At 43.5% G+C, this 15010-nt stretch overlaps 1 protein-coding gene across 18 annotated transcripts in view; it reads right to left on the bottom strand.

Moving 5' to 3' along the window:
* The window catches only part of Sorbs1 (sorbin and SH3 domain containing 1), a 228499-nt gene that overhangs the window by 21918 nt on the left and 191571 nt on the right, over window positions 1–15010 (bottom strand). For 12 of the 18 annotated variants that reach the window (XM_090346178.1, XM_090346179.1, XM_090346181.1 and 9 more), the window contains 4 exons: window positions 13621–13793; window positions 10884–10969; window positions 7249–7416; window positions 2656–2702 (listed from right to left, as the gene is read on the bottom strand). In XM_090346178.1, the coding sequence (XP_090202304.1) occupies window positions 2656–2702; window positions 7249–7416; window positions 10884–10969; window positions 13621–13793 (474 nt within the window). Of the gene's footprint in view, window positions 1–2655; window positions 2703–7248; window positions 7417–10883; window positions 10970–11625; window positions 13102–13620; window positions 13794–15010 lie in introns of all 18 variants that reach the window. The other 6 variants (XM_090346185.1, XM_090346191.1, XM_090346197.1 and 3 more) reach the window with 2 other exon arrangements.

The following is a 15010-nucleotide window of genomic DNA, read 5'->3' as shown; positions in this document are numbered from 1 at the left end:
TTGGGGCCGGGAGTTTGGCCTAGTGGTTAAAGTGCTTGCCTAGCATGCACGAAGACCCGGGTTCGATTCCTTGGTACCACATACATAGACAAAAGCCGGAAATGGTGCTGAGGCTCAAGTGGTAGAGTGCTAGCCTTGAGAAAGTCCAAGGACAGTGCTCAGGCCCTGAGCTCAAGCCCAGGACTGGCAAAAAAAAAAAAGAAATTAACTCTTTACCTGACTTACGTAAGTGTAACCCCTCAACACATCACCTTTATATAAATGAGACAGAAAGTTAAATTATACATAAAATGAAAACTTCAGAGGGTAAAAATTATGGCTTAAAATTTTCTTGGGTGAAGAAAAATCTTTTTCACTTGCATCAAAGTAATACCATGGGAAAAAAGGTCTCTGGTTGTAATTTGGGAGGGATGTGCTGCCAGTTTTGTGTGTGCCAGAAAAGTCCCATAGTACCTGAAGGATGCCAGCTAAAGAATAGGGCACATCTGGAAAAACTTGCACTCAGCACAACACAAAGTTGGCTTTGTGCTGAATGAAAGCACAAGGCAACTGACTTCTGACTCCTGCACTGGGAACTAAGGTTCTAATCCTAAGCAGGCCTGTGAAGAGGATCTGGAGATTTTTATCTTTGAGAAAGAAATGTCTCTGATTATATTTTTTGCTATAGCACTCTGTGAGGTGTTCCCAGTTCTCCTTCTTTTACCCTTAACTGAAGGCAAAAAACATGAGCAAGACCCTTGACATGTCTACCTATGCTGGGTATATACAATAAGCTCCTAAGTCAGTGCTCCTGAAGGTTTCACAGCACAGAAGGCAAGTAGGAACCAAAACAACCCTACTACTAATACTAAGCAAACGAAGAAGAGAGAGGATCAAAAGTGAGATAAACAATGAGGTCTCTGGGGTGGCCATACTCCAGATATGAACAGATATGATGGTAACTATTGGGAAATAACAGCATGATACAGTTTTGGTCTTTTCTGGACTGTCACTGTCTACATGAACACAGCACAGCATGGAACCTGGCTGACTTTTTTTTGTTGTTGAACCATGTGGCTCAGCACATTTTCTTTTAAAGTAACATATGTAACTTTAAAGGATTGGAAATCTTTTTTTTTTTAATTGTCAGGGTGATATATAGAGGGTTTGTCAGGTAGTAGGTACTTTACAGGATTGGATTACGCAGTTACTGTTTTTGCTGAGTTCAAATGACTTTGTTTTGAAGGCAGGAGATCATGATAGATACACTGAGTCAGGAGGAAGGAACTAGCTCTCTAGCATTAACAATGATGATTCACCATTGTTAATTTTCATGGATCTTAGCCTTCTCGTCTCTTCTATTTGAAATGATTGCACATGAGAAAAAAATTATTTTAAACTCTTTTATGAAACCTAGGAAAATATATTATTGTCATTACACACTTCATGATACTCTTAGGTCTTTCTTAATTCAAAGGAAAAAATAGTTATCTATAGGATTAAACTGCAAATTAATTTATATGCCTCTGGCATTCTTCTTCTGACTAAAAAGTAAGAGGGAGAGAGATAATATACTTGAGCACTGATTCCTGATTTACTGTAAAACCTGTTTTCTTTTTTCTTTTGTCAGTCCTAGGGCTTGAACTCAGGGCCTGAGTACTATCCTTGGGCTTTCTCAAGGCTAGAGCTCTACCACTAGAGCCACAGCACCACTTCCAGATTTTTCTACATATGTGGTACTGAAAAATTGAATATGGGTCTTCGTGCATGCTAGGCAAGCACTCTACCACTAGGCCAAACTCCAAGCCCTATAAAACCTGTTTTACTGGTATTAATCTGGTTCCTCACAAGAGGAACCTGATGATAAGGAAAATGGGATGAGAGACTGATGGTTTGACTATAGTCACAGAGACAAAAGTAGCACAGTTAAGATTTTAAAGCTCAATCTTGTTGTTCTAACGGCTATCTCTAACAGCAGCCATCTCTTAGCTGACCAGCTAAAGAGTAGAGTAAAACAAAAAGCCTATGTCATCAGATTCACATCTACATTCCAGATACTGGCCTAGTTGCTTATTTGAGATTGGAGATAGGAACCACAGTTGAATGGCTTGCACACTGTGTTCCCTGTCATGTATAGATGTAAGCTGCTGACTATGGGCTTTTCAGCTGCAAATGAAAGTACATGGACAATTTTAGTCTATAGTTAAGTATAAAGCTAGTACATCCAAAGATATCTACAGCCATGAATATGCTAAATGCAAAGTTTCTCTTCAAGAATGGAAGTGGGGAGCAGCCATAAGTATACAGTGGTTCCTGAACTCATTTCTACAATAGGATTTTTGTTTTGAGAGACATAAATATGCACTCTGAGGAATGCACTTACAAATGCTACTTTCCTGTGGGTTTCTAGAGACCTTTATTCTTTTGGAATGCTGAAGTAAAACTGGTCAAGTTATATTCCAAGAGACTGGTTCCACATCTTTCCTGAAGTGCTAGGTCAGATCAAATCTCCATTTAATCAAGCAAACTGAGTACTAAACAGAAGGCTGGGGGCATGGTGCTTGGCATGTAAACTACTGTTCTGTTCTGAAGTCCATATTATTCTTTTTTCCAACTCTCTTCTACATGTTGTTCAAAGAAACAGTGAGGAATACAAATATGATGGGTGGTACTTACTTTAATGTCTGAGCTTTAAAGTCAAATTTGGCTCTGGCAGGTCTCATCTAAACACAAGAAACAATGACAAGTTAATATCAGGGATCATGTCCAATAAAAAGTCACAGGTTCCTAAGTTTCTAGAAAGCAAAGCAGAAAAATTCACTCTATCCAGTTCACCGTGGTATAAAAATCTGGGCCAAATTCCAGCATCTGACCTTATTAAACCCTTACATGAATGTTTTGTTACCTTGGCCATGCATGAGAATTCCCTTAAAGAGGACCAGATTTAGGGAAGAGATGGTTTGAAAACCCTCAAAGTTGAAGGAGTTGGGTTCTTCCCAAACTTGCTGCCCCTGGCTACCAACAGCCAAAAGTTCCAAGACATTCCTCACCTATTGACTCACTCCTTAGGACCATTTTCTATTTGCCTGCTTTAAATTTTGATCTGCAAATAGTTGAAACTTTAATTCACCTTTTCTGCCAGCTTGTACTCCATATTTCTTAGATTCTATGCGATCACCCAGAAAGCTACATAAAGCCAGTCCTAAACTGAGATAAAGCCATTTGTTGAGACTTGCATTCCTGCTGGGACAGCTCTCTCTCTCTCCTCCCAGACACACCAGCCCAGCTCCACATTCTCATCAATTTTGTCATTACAGGCCCTGAATCCACAGCCCCATTGTGGGTCTGACCTCTGGTTCCCCCAGGCACAATGCTGGCTTTGATTTTACCTACTCCATACCCGATCTACTGTCACCCAAGAGCACAAACAACATTCCTCAAATTCTTCCTCAGGTCACTCCCTTGCTTTGATGCTGGCAGCTCTCAACCCTTCTTCAGATCAATTCTCCACTTGCAACATTTCTCCCCTCTTACCTCACTGCTTTTCTTTTTTCCAATCCAGCATATCTTCTTGCTACACATCTGCTAAGTCCCCTTTTCTGTCTATAATTTCTTCTGCTCCAATTCTAGCAAGAAATTTACCTTTACTTATGATATCCATTTAATATCTTTATTTCCTACCTTTAAAAGTAGTTATTTTAACCAATCTTTTTTTTTAAAGGAAGATAATGAGGAAAAAATCAAGTAGTTACCAGTGTCCCTAAAGCCATGAGAAGCTCCAAGCTCTTCAATTGCTATAACTTTTGATCTAGAGAAACAATGTGATGAACATGAAATAACATGGTCTCTTCCTTATAAGAAGGTCTGGTTGGGCCAAGTAGAAGAAAAAAAAATAAAGGAACATTCTAGTTTAGAAAAATATTTAAAAGTCATCAAATTTAGTGTTAGATTTGACCCTTCGGTAGATACCCCTATTTCTATGCTTCTCAAGCTGAGGTCTTACAGGGTCTTCTTAGGGACTATGAACACTCCACAGGAATTTTGTTTTGTTTTTGGGTTCTGTTTTTGAGACAGGGTCTTGCTACATAGCCCAGGCTGGCCTTAAACAAAATCTTCCTGCCTCCACAGCCTCAAGCCCAGTATTATAAAGGTGTCCCACCATAGCCAGCTCCTTTTGTTTGGTCTTTGTATTTCTGTGTTGACATTTCCCTCTATCTATCAACATACATAATAGGGACAAACTGAATGGCCACTTTACAATTGAGTTAATGCCCTCCAATTGCAGTGGTTCAAAGCCAGCCCAGGCAGGAAAGTCCATCAGAGTCTTATCTCCAATTAATCACAGAAAAAGCCAGAAGGGGCACTGTGGTTCAAGTACTAGAGCTAGTCTTGAGCAAAAGGATCTTAGGGACAGCACCTAGGCCCAGAGTTCAAGGCCCAGGATTGGCCAAAAAAAAAAAGGATATAGAACTCAAGATAAAATGACACAAGTTCCTAAAAGAAGAGCTAATAGCAAAAACTACCAGTACAAAAAATTCAGTTTTACCAAAAGAAAAAAAGTGAGTGGAGCACATAGGTCACCCCACATCACCCTACTAGAGCCATGTAACTATTCCAATGTAGCATTTATACTTTGGGTGATATAAGTTCTTTCAAAATAATACAACTTATTGATTTAATAAAATTTATATAATTGTATAGTTTATTGGTAAATTAATTTACATACTATTTAATGAGTAAACCACTCAGGTCCATAATGGGGGATGGTCTTTCTTTCTTTCTCCATTAAAAGAAACTCATAAGCCTGGGAATGTGGCTCAGTGGTAGAGTGCTTGCCTAGCATGCAAGAAGTCCTGGGTTCAATTCCTCAGTGCTACATGGACAGAAAAAAACAGAAGTGGTGGTGTGCCTCAGAGTAGTTAGAGTGCTAGTCTTGAGCAAAAGAAGCTCAGGGACAGCATCCTGGTATTGAGTTCATTAAGCCTCAGGACTGGGGGGTAAGGAGGGAGAGGAACTTATAGAGACTGGGCACTGATGGCTCAGATCTGTAATTCTAGTTTCTCAGTAAGCTGAGGTCTAGAGGAATAAAGTTCAAAGCCAGTCCAGGTAGAAAGTCTAGCAAAAAGCAAGGCTAGAGAAATAGCTCAAGTGGTAGAACTCCAGCCTAACAAGCATAAGGTCCTGAGTTCAAGTTCTAGTATTGGTCAAAAGAGGAAAAAAAGAAAAAAGAAAAAATCCATATATTACTCAAAATTGAGAAATAAAGATTCCTAGACAAGACAGCTGCAGTTCCATCTCTGTCCTCCTCTAGCTCATCTTTGTTTCCTCTGGCTATCATTGTTATTTACTGTAGGATAGTGATAAATATACATGAAGAAGCTTCTACTAGCCCCCAAAGACTTTCCCGACTCTGCCTCGCACAGAGTCCTATAGAGAATTGGCCGCCACTCATCCTGTAGAGTGAAAATAAAGTGCATCTCCACACAGCCTGGCACTTGCTTGCTACTTTCTCACATCTACAGCAAAGGTTCTCCAAATGTGGTCACCTAAACTGGCACCATCAACATATCCCTAGCAACTTACAAATTCTCAGGCCATAGTCCAAATAAAAACTTAGTATATGGGGCCTGAGAAGCTGCATTTTAACAAGCTTTCAAGAGGCTCTGATGCTTAATCAAATTTGAACACCACTGTTTGAGGAGGGAGTCAAGACTTGTCCAGGAGAAAGTGGCTACCTCACCTGAGCTGCATCTTCCTTCCCTTGCATTGTCAGAATGCTTTTGCACTTTTTCATCTCTCCTTCCTCATTCACAGGTACACAGACCTGGAATGGATGAACTAATACCAGAGCAGGTCAGGTCAGGGCTATTCTGAGGAGGAGCTACTGTGCTGCAGGGAGGCTATCTTTCTCTTACAGGTGAGCAAGTGACACCTCTAACTTTTATATCCTTTTCCTGCTACATGCTCTTTTCTCCTACACTTTAGAATCTCCTTCCACTCCACTCCCCAGATTTCCTTCTTTAAGTCAAGGTCTTTTTTTTTTTTTTTCTTGGTGGGTCATGGGCACTGACCCTGAGCTCTCTAGCTCAAAGCTAGCACTCTACCACTTGAGCCACAGCCCCACTTCCCATTTTCTAGTGATTAATTGGAGATAAGAGTCTCACAGTCTTTAGTGCCCTGGCTGGCTTTAAACAACAATCCTCAGATCTCAGCCTCCTGAGTAGCCAGGATTACAGGTGTGAGCCACCATGCCCCGCTTGCTATACACCTTCTATTTCTCAAAAATGAATAAATAAATATTAGCTAATAATACCCATCTCACTCAAAAGATAGGAATATTAATATTCATTTACTATATTGAAAGTTTATAAAACTACATATTGTGGGTATCACTCCCCACTACCAAACACTCATATGCCACACCCCAGACATGTACACCCCAAAAAGAGACCATCTTCAGTAGAGCTAGCTAAGTGTCACATGGCAGAACATAAACTCTTAGTCAAGAGGCAGCATGTAAGTCAGCATAAGAATTCCAAAGTACTGACCTTAGTGTAGGCAGCCAAGAGCTGGATAAAAGAAACACTTCAAAGTTTTGTTCCTCAATCCTTTTATAATATTGTGTTTAAAAGCGAAGTATAAAAATGTCAAAAAACAATAGAACAAATGAAATGCCTCTTAGAGAAACCTATGGGTTTCACCTAACCACAAGTCCTTCAGTTGTTCAGTGGTGCTGAAGCAGTACTAAACAAGTTACATAAATAATCGGTCCACATATGCAGTATAGTTCTCTGATGCTTCCATGGCAATACCACCAAATTTGGAGGCCCTTATTGTCATAAAATATCACTAGCCAACCTCAGTGATACAAGTTTCATTAACTACTTCTTTAAAAGTGAACCATCACCAATGTGCATGGCCAAAGGTACATGGCTGCTAAGCAGAATGCACAGACAACACAGTATTATGATCAAAGGCAGGATGGAGAGGACTGCACTCATGGAGGCAGCTGATGCTCTAAACATGCATTAGGGCTATGCACAGCAGATCCCCGTCCCACAGCCAGGCATGCTTGAGCATATAGAGCACAGGACATAATGGGGCTCATGTCCATTCACCAGGCACAAAAGAACCAAAGCAAGGCTAAGTAAAGGAAGCCAGGATGACAGATGCTGTTTGCAAAAACTAAATTGGCCTACAGAGGGCAATGCTGAGGAAAGGCAAGTATTGCTTCGGGTCAAGCAGCATTTTGAGGTGACCAAAACAGACCTCTGACCCAGATTTCCTTTTTGCAGTATCGTCTATATTGAGAAGATCCCCAAAGCGCTCATTAGTGATAAACTGATGGTGCGTCGGGATGACGCCTGTGTGGCGTCGAGCTGCAATATCGGCCTCTTCTTGCTCACGCTTAAGTCGTCTCTGGTCCGCTAAAAGTTTCTGCCATGAAATTGCATAAAATGGGCAGTGAATAATCTGGTCCAGGGTAACGGAAAATGGCCAATAAAAGCAACTAAGAAGGAAGCATGGGACAAACAGGGAGAAGACTTTAAGTCAGAGGGGTGGGTGTTAGGGCTACCACTACTATGTTCCCATGGCAACTACCTTCCACACACCTATAAAGACAGAATCCTGCTTGGGAAGAACCTGGGGAAGGCTGGAATGTGGGAAAAGATGATTCCACGCTACCACATTGTCCAGCTAAGTATCTCTGATTGCTTTCTAGCAGCAAAGCTCAAGGACCTGGGGAGCACAGACAGGGCACTGCAGGCATGTTGGATTGGTAGCTAACAGTACTACGCTACCTCTCAAAGGTAGTGATAGGCTCCCACAATGTATTCCCAAGGTGGGACCAGTGCTGGCTATTTTTGTGCCTGCTCTGTCTGTCATTCTACTACACATTATCCACAGAGTTGATATGCCCTCATCAGAAAATGTGGACCCCCTTCTTCTAGGCCAACCTCCCTAAACACAAGATTTAGGAGGCCTTAGGATATGCATCAATGGCTCTTCATGTAACTAAGAGTCTCAGTTATTGTTTCATTGAATTACTTCATTAGGTAGAATGAAGCTGGGTTTAAGGGATTGCTGTGGAATATAAACACAGAAAAGAAACTTAAAAAATAATGGCACGTAGGGCCAGGAGTTTGGCCTAGTGCTTGCCTAGCATGCACGAAGACCCAGGTTCGATTCCTTGGTACCATATGCATAGAAAAAAGCTGGAAGTGGTGCTGAGGCTCAAGTGGTAGAGCTCTAGGCTTGAGAAAGTCCAAGGACAGTGTTCAGGCCCTGAGCTCAAGCCCAGGACTAGCAAAATAAATAAATAAATAAATAAAATTAAATAATAATGGTACCTAGGGTTAAAAGAAACAGCCTCTTTTCTATTAAAATAGTCACCCATTTCTGTTTTAAAGACCTTTTAAAAAATGCTTCATGTTGGAAGAGGTGACACTGATCAAGATCCTTTGTAGTGATAATCTGACTTGTTGAGCCTGCTTGTACGATTACGTTAAAAAATAACAATTCAAGTTGCTTTTCTAAAAATGTCTTTATAGGATACTGAAATGGCTCTATAGATTTTTAATATGCTTCCTCATACCATAGCAATCTTACAGTCCTGAAATTAACATTCCTTGTAGGAAAGCATTAATTAGATCTAATAATTCTTAGCCTCCTCAATAAAATAAATTTTCTTCCAGGAGGCAATGTAGCTCCAAGGGATGATGGGTCCAATTGTTCTCTGGGGTCTACAAATAAACTCATCAAATGGCTGTGAGATTTTCAGTATTTGGTAAATTGTTACAAAGAGTGAATGAGAGAGATGGCAAAGTGAGTTAGATGGCACAAGGCCATGAAAAGAGCACTGTCCCAGGAACACAGAGTTTTGGCTTCTAGCTCTGCCTCTGGTGTAAGTTTTCTTGTTAGGTGGTTTTCTGAAATTCCACTGTCATCATGTGAATAATAAAGCATCTGCACAAAAACAGAGTGTTTATTATCACCCCCCCCCCCCGCCATGCTGGGAATCGAGAGTCATTTCTACAGTGGGAACAGACTCGGTCTGGAGGCTTTTACAGTCTCTGCTCAACCCTACTGGGGCACCAGCCAAGGTTTAACATCGTAAGTGGAAGCAGACAACTAACAGAGTAAACTCCCAATCCAGTGCTCAAACCTGAGCTTTGTAAATGAGGCAGTTTTGTCATTTAACCATATAAGTTCCAGTCTGGGTAATGATATTCTTTTAGGTTCTGTGAGCCAGCATCATTCAGGAAGCAAGTTGCCCACTTCTATAGACTACCTTTTTTTTTTTTTTTTTTTTTCTGCCAGTCCTGGGCTTGAGCTCAGGGCCTGAGCACTGTCCTTGGACTTTCTCAAGGCTTAGCACTCTACCACTTGAGCCTCAGCACCCCTTCCAGCTTTTTTTTCTATGTATATGGTGCCAAGGAATCGAACCCAGGTCTTCGTGTGTGCTAGGCAAGCACTCTACCACTAGGCCAAACTCCCGGCCCCTATAGACTACTTTTAATGCGTCCATTGTTAAATCAAGTAAGTAAAATAGGCCCCTATACAGGTGAAGTTCTACCACAAGACTTTCCAAGTTGGATTCTAAAGCTCTCTCTATAAGTATTACTGAAATGGAATGCCACCTTCCTCTCATGGCAGTCCAGGCTTACACGTACAGGAACCTTGGGTCTTGGGACAGGAAATATGTAACAAAAAACAAGGAAATGAATCTATTCTGTTTTCATTGGTGAGTTTTAGATCTGGTTGTTACAAATTAATCTGAACATCAAAAATCAAATGCTTCCTCTTACTGATCTTAGTGAAAACTATTCCTGGAGGATAAGGACAGGCATGTTAATGAGTTCTCTCTTTCTCTTTCTCTCTCTCCCCCCCTCCTCTTCCACCTCTGTCTGTCTGTCTGTCTGCCTGCCTGCCTGTCTGTCTGTCTGTCTGTCTCTCCTCCTCTCTTTCTCTCCTTACCACCTGGCAGCAACGATTATAATCATACAGTTCTCATTTAGCCTTACCCTAAATCCTTAAGAAAACTCCACCTATACTCTGGAACCATTTAAGAGAAAAATCATTGGAAAACTGGATAGGATAGGGCTGTCAGTACATGCCCACCCTCCCTCACTGCCATCTGTTCAAAGACATTCTTCCATCTCTTAACTCATTGCATAGGAAAATGGGCATTGAACTTGTCTAATCTATTGAACCCCTATTTCCTGGGAATGAAGTCCAGAACATATGCATTGTAATGTTTTATCACTACAGAAGCTGATTTTGTGCATTGGGCTGATATGCAGCTCCACCTCTTCCAAGATCCCTGGGAGAATGAACTCTTGCAGGTCCTGGCAATCATATCACATGCAGACATTTTATTAACTGCAAGAAAATATCCATGTTCTGAAATTTGGGGGCTCCTTGTGTTCTTACCAATACTAATGGGCTTGTGTGTCTGAGTCAAAAGTTAGCAGAGTTAGGGGCAATTTCCTCAAATCATTCTATAAAATGTATCATCACTAATATTTTTCATTTTCCTTCTTTTCTGATTTGAACCATGCTTTGTGGCCACTGAGGGGTGGACAGTAGTGGAGAATGGGTGGAGACATTTCCTTACAAGTGACCAAATGGATGGGCTTGGAGGAAGGATAAAAGAATGAACACCAGTTCCTAGCTTCTGAAGCATTATTGTGTATCTTCGGTGCCTCCCTCCAGAGATGCTATCTGGTTATGGCAGGTGTGGAAAAGTGCCTACCTTTGGGAAAGTGGACTGTGAGAGGAGTAACTGAGCCTTTCTCCTGGACCACATCATCCCTGAGGCAGGTGCCTATGACATTAACTTCCTTCTTCCATGCTTCCCCCCCACCCCCCGCATTAAACTTATCTAAAAAGCTGAGATTTACCTCTTTATCATCATGTCGTCTTCGAATAAATTCTTCTGTTGATTCCAAGTAATCAGCTGGTATAAAATGTCTTGGTGATTCTGAATCTTCAAAAACAACAAAGTTGAATTAAAACAGGCAAAGACTTAGTGGGAAAATAGATAAGGAAAAGTTTCATCTCTCTTCTATCATATCAAATTTCATGTCAATAATAATCATTGTCAATCAGAGATCAATAATCAAATTCTAAATGAAAAAAATCCCAAACCCACCCTTCCCTTTTGCTTTTGGGATTTACTTGTGAACTAGTTTAATATGAAGAAGATTCATCAGAAAGCAAAAGGAGAAGACATTCTTTAAGTGTCCCTACAAAGAGGCGTGCAAGCTCTCACAGGGGCAGACTATACACGTACACACACGGGACCACGGAGAGGCTGCCTCTCAAAAAACCACAGGTGGGCCAGGGACTGATACAAATAGCAAAGGGTTTGAGAGTCCAATGAGCACATTTCTCAGATGAGCTAAACGGCCAATTTTTCTTTCGAAACAGTTTGGTGGTTAGTCTAAATGAGATGGGGGCTTTGTTTTTAAAGAAGTGCAGCCACTGCAAGCCATGGGTTAATTGCCAAGCAAAACAAACAGAAGCAAAGGACAAAGCAGAAAATGAGCACCAAGAGAACACAAGGAAGAAGGAACAAAGCAAGCAGAGTGGAGACGGGGTGGGGGGGGGGGGGTGAGACTGGTCAAACACACAAAATGCCACCTCCATGGGATGGTGCCAGTTCACTTTGTGGGTTGTTGTTCCTGTCCAGGTCATGGTCTGAGCACGGCACAGAGTTCCCATTATTAATGGCCCTTGGGCAGTCTTCCAAGACTCCTACAGGTCTCTCCTGAGGAGGTTCTGAACTGCGGCTAAGCCTGGCCATGGCGTGCCGGGAAGACAGGCGAGTGGGCACCAAGGGTTTCACTCCAGAAGGAGACTGGTCTTGATGGGGCTGTCTGGGGAGCTCTGGCTTCTGGCCCACTGAGAGTCCTGAGGAGGAGTCACCAGGGGGAGACTGTCTGGGGTGATGCTGGAGGGGCTTTTTCAATCGAAAAGGGAGGGGGCCCATCAGGTAGATGTTCCTGAGGAGGCTGCTCTTGTCAGCCCTGGGATCCGGACGCCAGTCAGGCTGCCTGGAGGACAGCTGCTGCTCATGCTTCCGGATGGTGGTGAAGCGGGTGTACGAGGCGGGGCAGGTGCCCTTGCACTTGTTGAGGCGATGTTTGGGGAAGTCTCCATGAACGCTCCCGCTGCTGCCCTCTCTGCTGTCATTGGAGACATTTGAACAGTGGTCCAGTTCATCCGAGCAGGTAGAGAGGGGCTCAGAAGGCACGAGGCCTCTAAAGCCCAAGGGGTGTTCTGCCATACTGCTACAAGTCGGGGAGGCATAGCCCCTTCCCGATGTCATCCCATCTATCTCCCTGGGACAGAGTTTAGTTGACTCCAGGAGGGACTCTGCTGAGCGGGCTGAGAGCAGGCCACTGCGGGACAGCACAGGGGTAGGGGACTTGCTCAGCCTGCCTGACAGGTCCAGGGATGGCATGGATCTGGACCGCTGAATGAGTTGCTCGAAGGCAGTGATGCGGGATGAGACTGTGTGCTTGGGAATGTGCTCTGAGCCCTCCTGGCTGGATCCCAGCTCACCCCTGGACAATGCCAGGTTACTTCTTTCAAAGTGGGAGGCAAGATCTCGCACACTGGAGGAGGAGATGGATCCCAGGGAGAGGCCGGCTCGGTTGATGTGGTGCATGTCCCGGTAGAACATAGTGAAGTGCAGCCCAGGCTTTTTGGAGAGGGGGCAGGGCCTCCTGGTGGCACTAGTGCTATACTCCTGGAGGCTCATGGTACTGCTGGACTTGCTGTCATAATCCCGCCGGGAGCGCATGAGCAGGTTCTCAATGCTCCCCCCCACCTGGAGGGGGAGGCCTCTTTTGGAATCAGTCAAAGAAACACAAAGGTTCTCACAACTCTGAGCCTTCTCTGAGGGCAACAGGACACTCTTCTGTTCCTGCAAAAGAGCGCTGGGAGCAGAGAGCCTGGGTTTGAATTTGGAAGGAAGGATCTCAGAAATGCAGGCTTTTGCAGCCGACAGGGGTTTCTTGTGTTTACAACCAGGGCCTAATGCACTAGTATGAAACGTTCGGCTATGAACTGAAGATGAAGAAATCATGTGAGCATTCCCACCTTTACGATCCACTGGTAAGCATGCAGAATAAAATAAACAGACCCATTAGGTTAAAGCTGAAAGCTGCTTCAAAAAGAAAAGAAAAAGAAAAAAAGAAAAGGAGAGGTAACATGCTCATTTATCATTAGGCTTAAAAAATATACTTTTTTTTTTCCTCCCAGTTGATGTCCAGAAGCAAAATAATCTGTGCTGCAAAGCAGGTGCAAAGATGCAAAGAACGAAATGGGCCACCTTGCCGTTAGGAAAGGCTGAAGCTCAGCTAACTGCTAAGAAAAGGGAATTAGAACAAAAACAGGAGAGAGATGCTTCGAGGGAGAGCAAGGTTGGGGTTCAGAGAGAAGGAAACCATTAATGCTAGAAAGAAAAATGGCCGACAAGAAAATAGGGGAGAGGACACCTGAGGGCTCAGAGGCCTGGGTCATGGATCTGTAAGTCCTCAGCAGGTCCCAGTTACTGGAGGTTCACCTGCTGTCAACACCCAGGTAACAGGTAGGGAAGACAGAGGACTGCCACTGCAGTCTACAAATTACCTTTAGTTGAAGCTGAGCTGGAGGGTCTCTTGAGCCCACTCAGGCCCTGAAGTGGGATGTCGCCACCTTCCAAGACACTTTTATAAATCTGTCTCTCATTCTCCAAGCTAGTGAGATCCCCGGGAGCCCCATCTGATTCCCTCTTCACTGCGTGGAAGTTGGAAGAATATACACTATGAACGAGGTCATTTTATAAGTGAGAAAAAAGGGGGGGGGAGATAAAGTATTAGCATTTTTAACATTGTCCTAAAAAGCCTTACATTACCCTATGAGGCAAAGAACATTTCATAATGTCCTATTCCTATTCAACACCTGTCCTTTTTTTGGGGGAGGGGGGGAGGGTCGGTCATGGAGCTTGAACTCTGTGCCTGAGCGCTGTCTCTGAGCTCTTCAGTTCAAGGTTACTACCCTAACCCTGGGCCTGGGCAGTGTTCCTGAGCTCTTCAGTTCAAGGCTACTGTATTACCTCTTGAGCAACAGTGCCACTTCTGGTTTTTTAGTGGTTAACTGGAGATAAGAGTCTCACTGACTTTAGTGCCCAGGCCGGCTTTTGAACCATAATCCTCATATCTCAGCCTCCTGAATAGCTAGGATTACAGGCTTACCCCCTGTCCATTCTAAAGAACATTCTCATTCTTTAACAGAATTCCTGTGGACAAAAGGTAGGTCCATATGGGCTTGGAATCTTGTCCAGATAACAAAGTTCTCTAGTTGAGATGATTTATGCTAAAATTTTTTTAAGCTGGGTGTTCACACCTGTAATCCTAGCAACTCAGGAGGCTGAAATATGGGGATCACAGTTAGAAGCTGGTCCAGGGAGAAAAGTCCATGAGAGTCTTATCTCCAATTAACCACTAAAAAGCTGGAAGTGGAGCTCTGCCTCACGGGGTGAAGAACTAGCCTTAAGCAAAGCGGGGAAGGGGGGAAGGGAGGAAAGGGGAAGGAGGGAAGGAGAGAAGGAGGGAGGGAGGGAGGGAGGGAAGAAAGTTAGGAAGGAAGGAAGGAAGGAAGGAAGGAAGGAAGGAAGGAAGGAAGGAAGGAAGGAAGAAGGGAGGGAGGGAGGGAGGGAGGGAGGGAGGGAGGGAGGGAGGGAGGGAGGGAGGGAGGGAGGGAGGGAGGAGAGAGAGAGAGAAAGGTAGAAAGTTAGGAGACAATGCCCAGGGACTTAGTTCAGGTGCTAGGATGGGCATTCGAGCACATGTGCGAAAGCGCGCCATAGAGAGGGAGAGAGAGGGAGAGAGAGAGAGAGAGAGAGGGAGAGAGAGAGACTCTGCACAATATTCCTAATAAAGATGCTGGAAGGAAGTGGGGAGGGAAAAGACTGGAGGGCCAAAGGCTATACATAAAATGGTATAGTTATGAATGTGCATGAGCAGCTGGGCGCAGCAGC

Source organism: Megascapheus bottae, chromosome 15 (assembly GCF_031878675.1).
Source record: "Megascapheus bottae isolate mThoBot1 chromosome 15, mThoBot2.hap1, whole genome shotgun sequence".
NCBI classification, from domain to species: Eukaryota; Metazoa; Chordata; class Mammalia; order Rodentia; family Geomyidae; genus Megascapheus; species Megascapheus bottae.
Note: the sequence above shows the minus strand (reverse complement) of the source record. Positions and strands in the feature narration are given on the sequence as shown.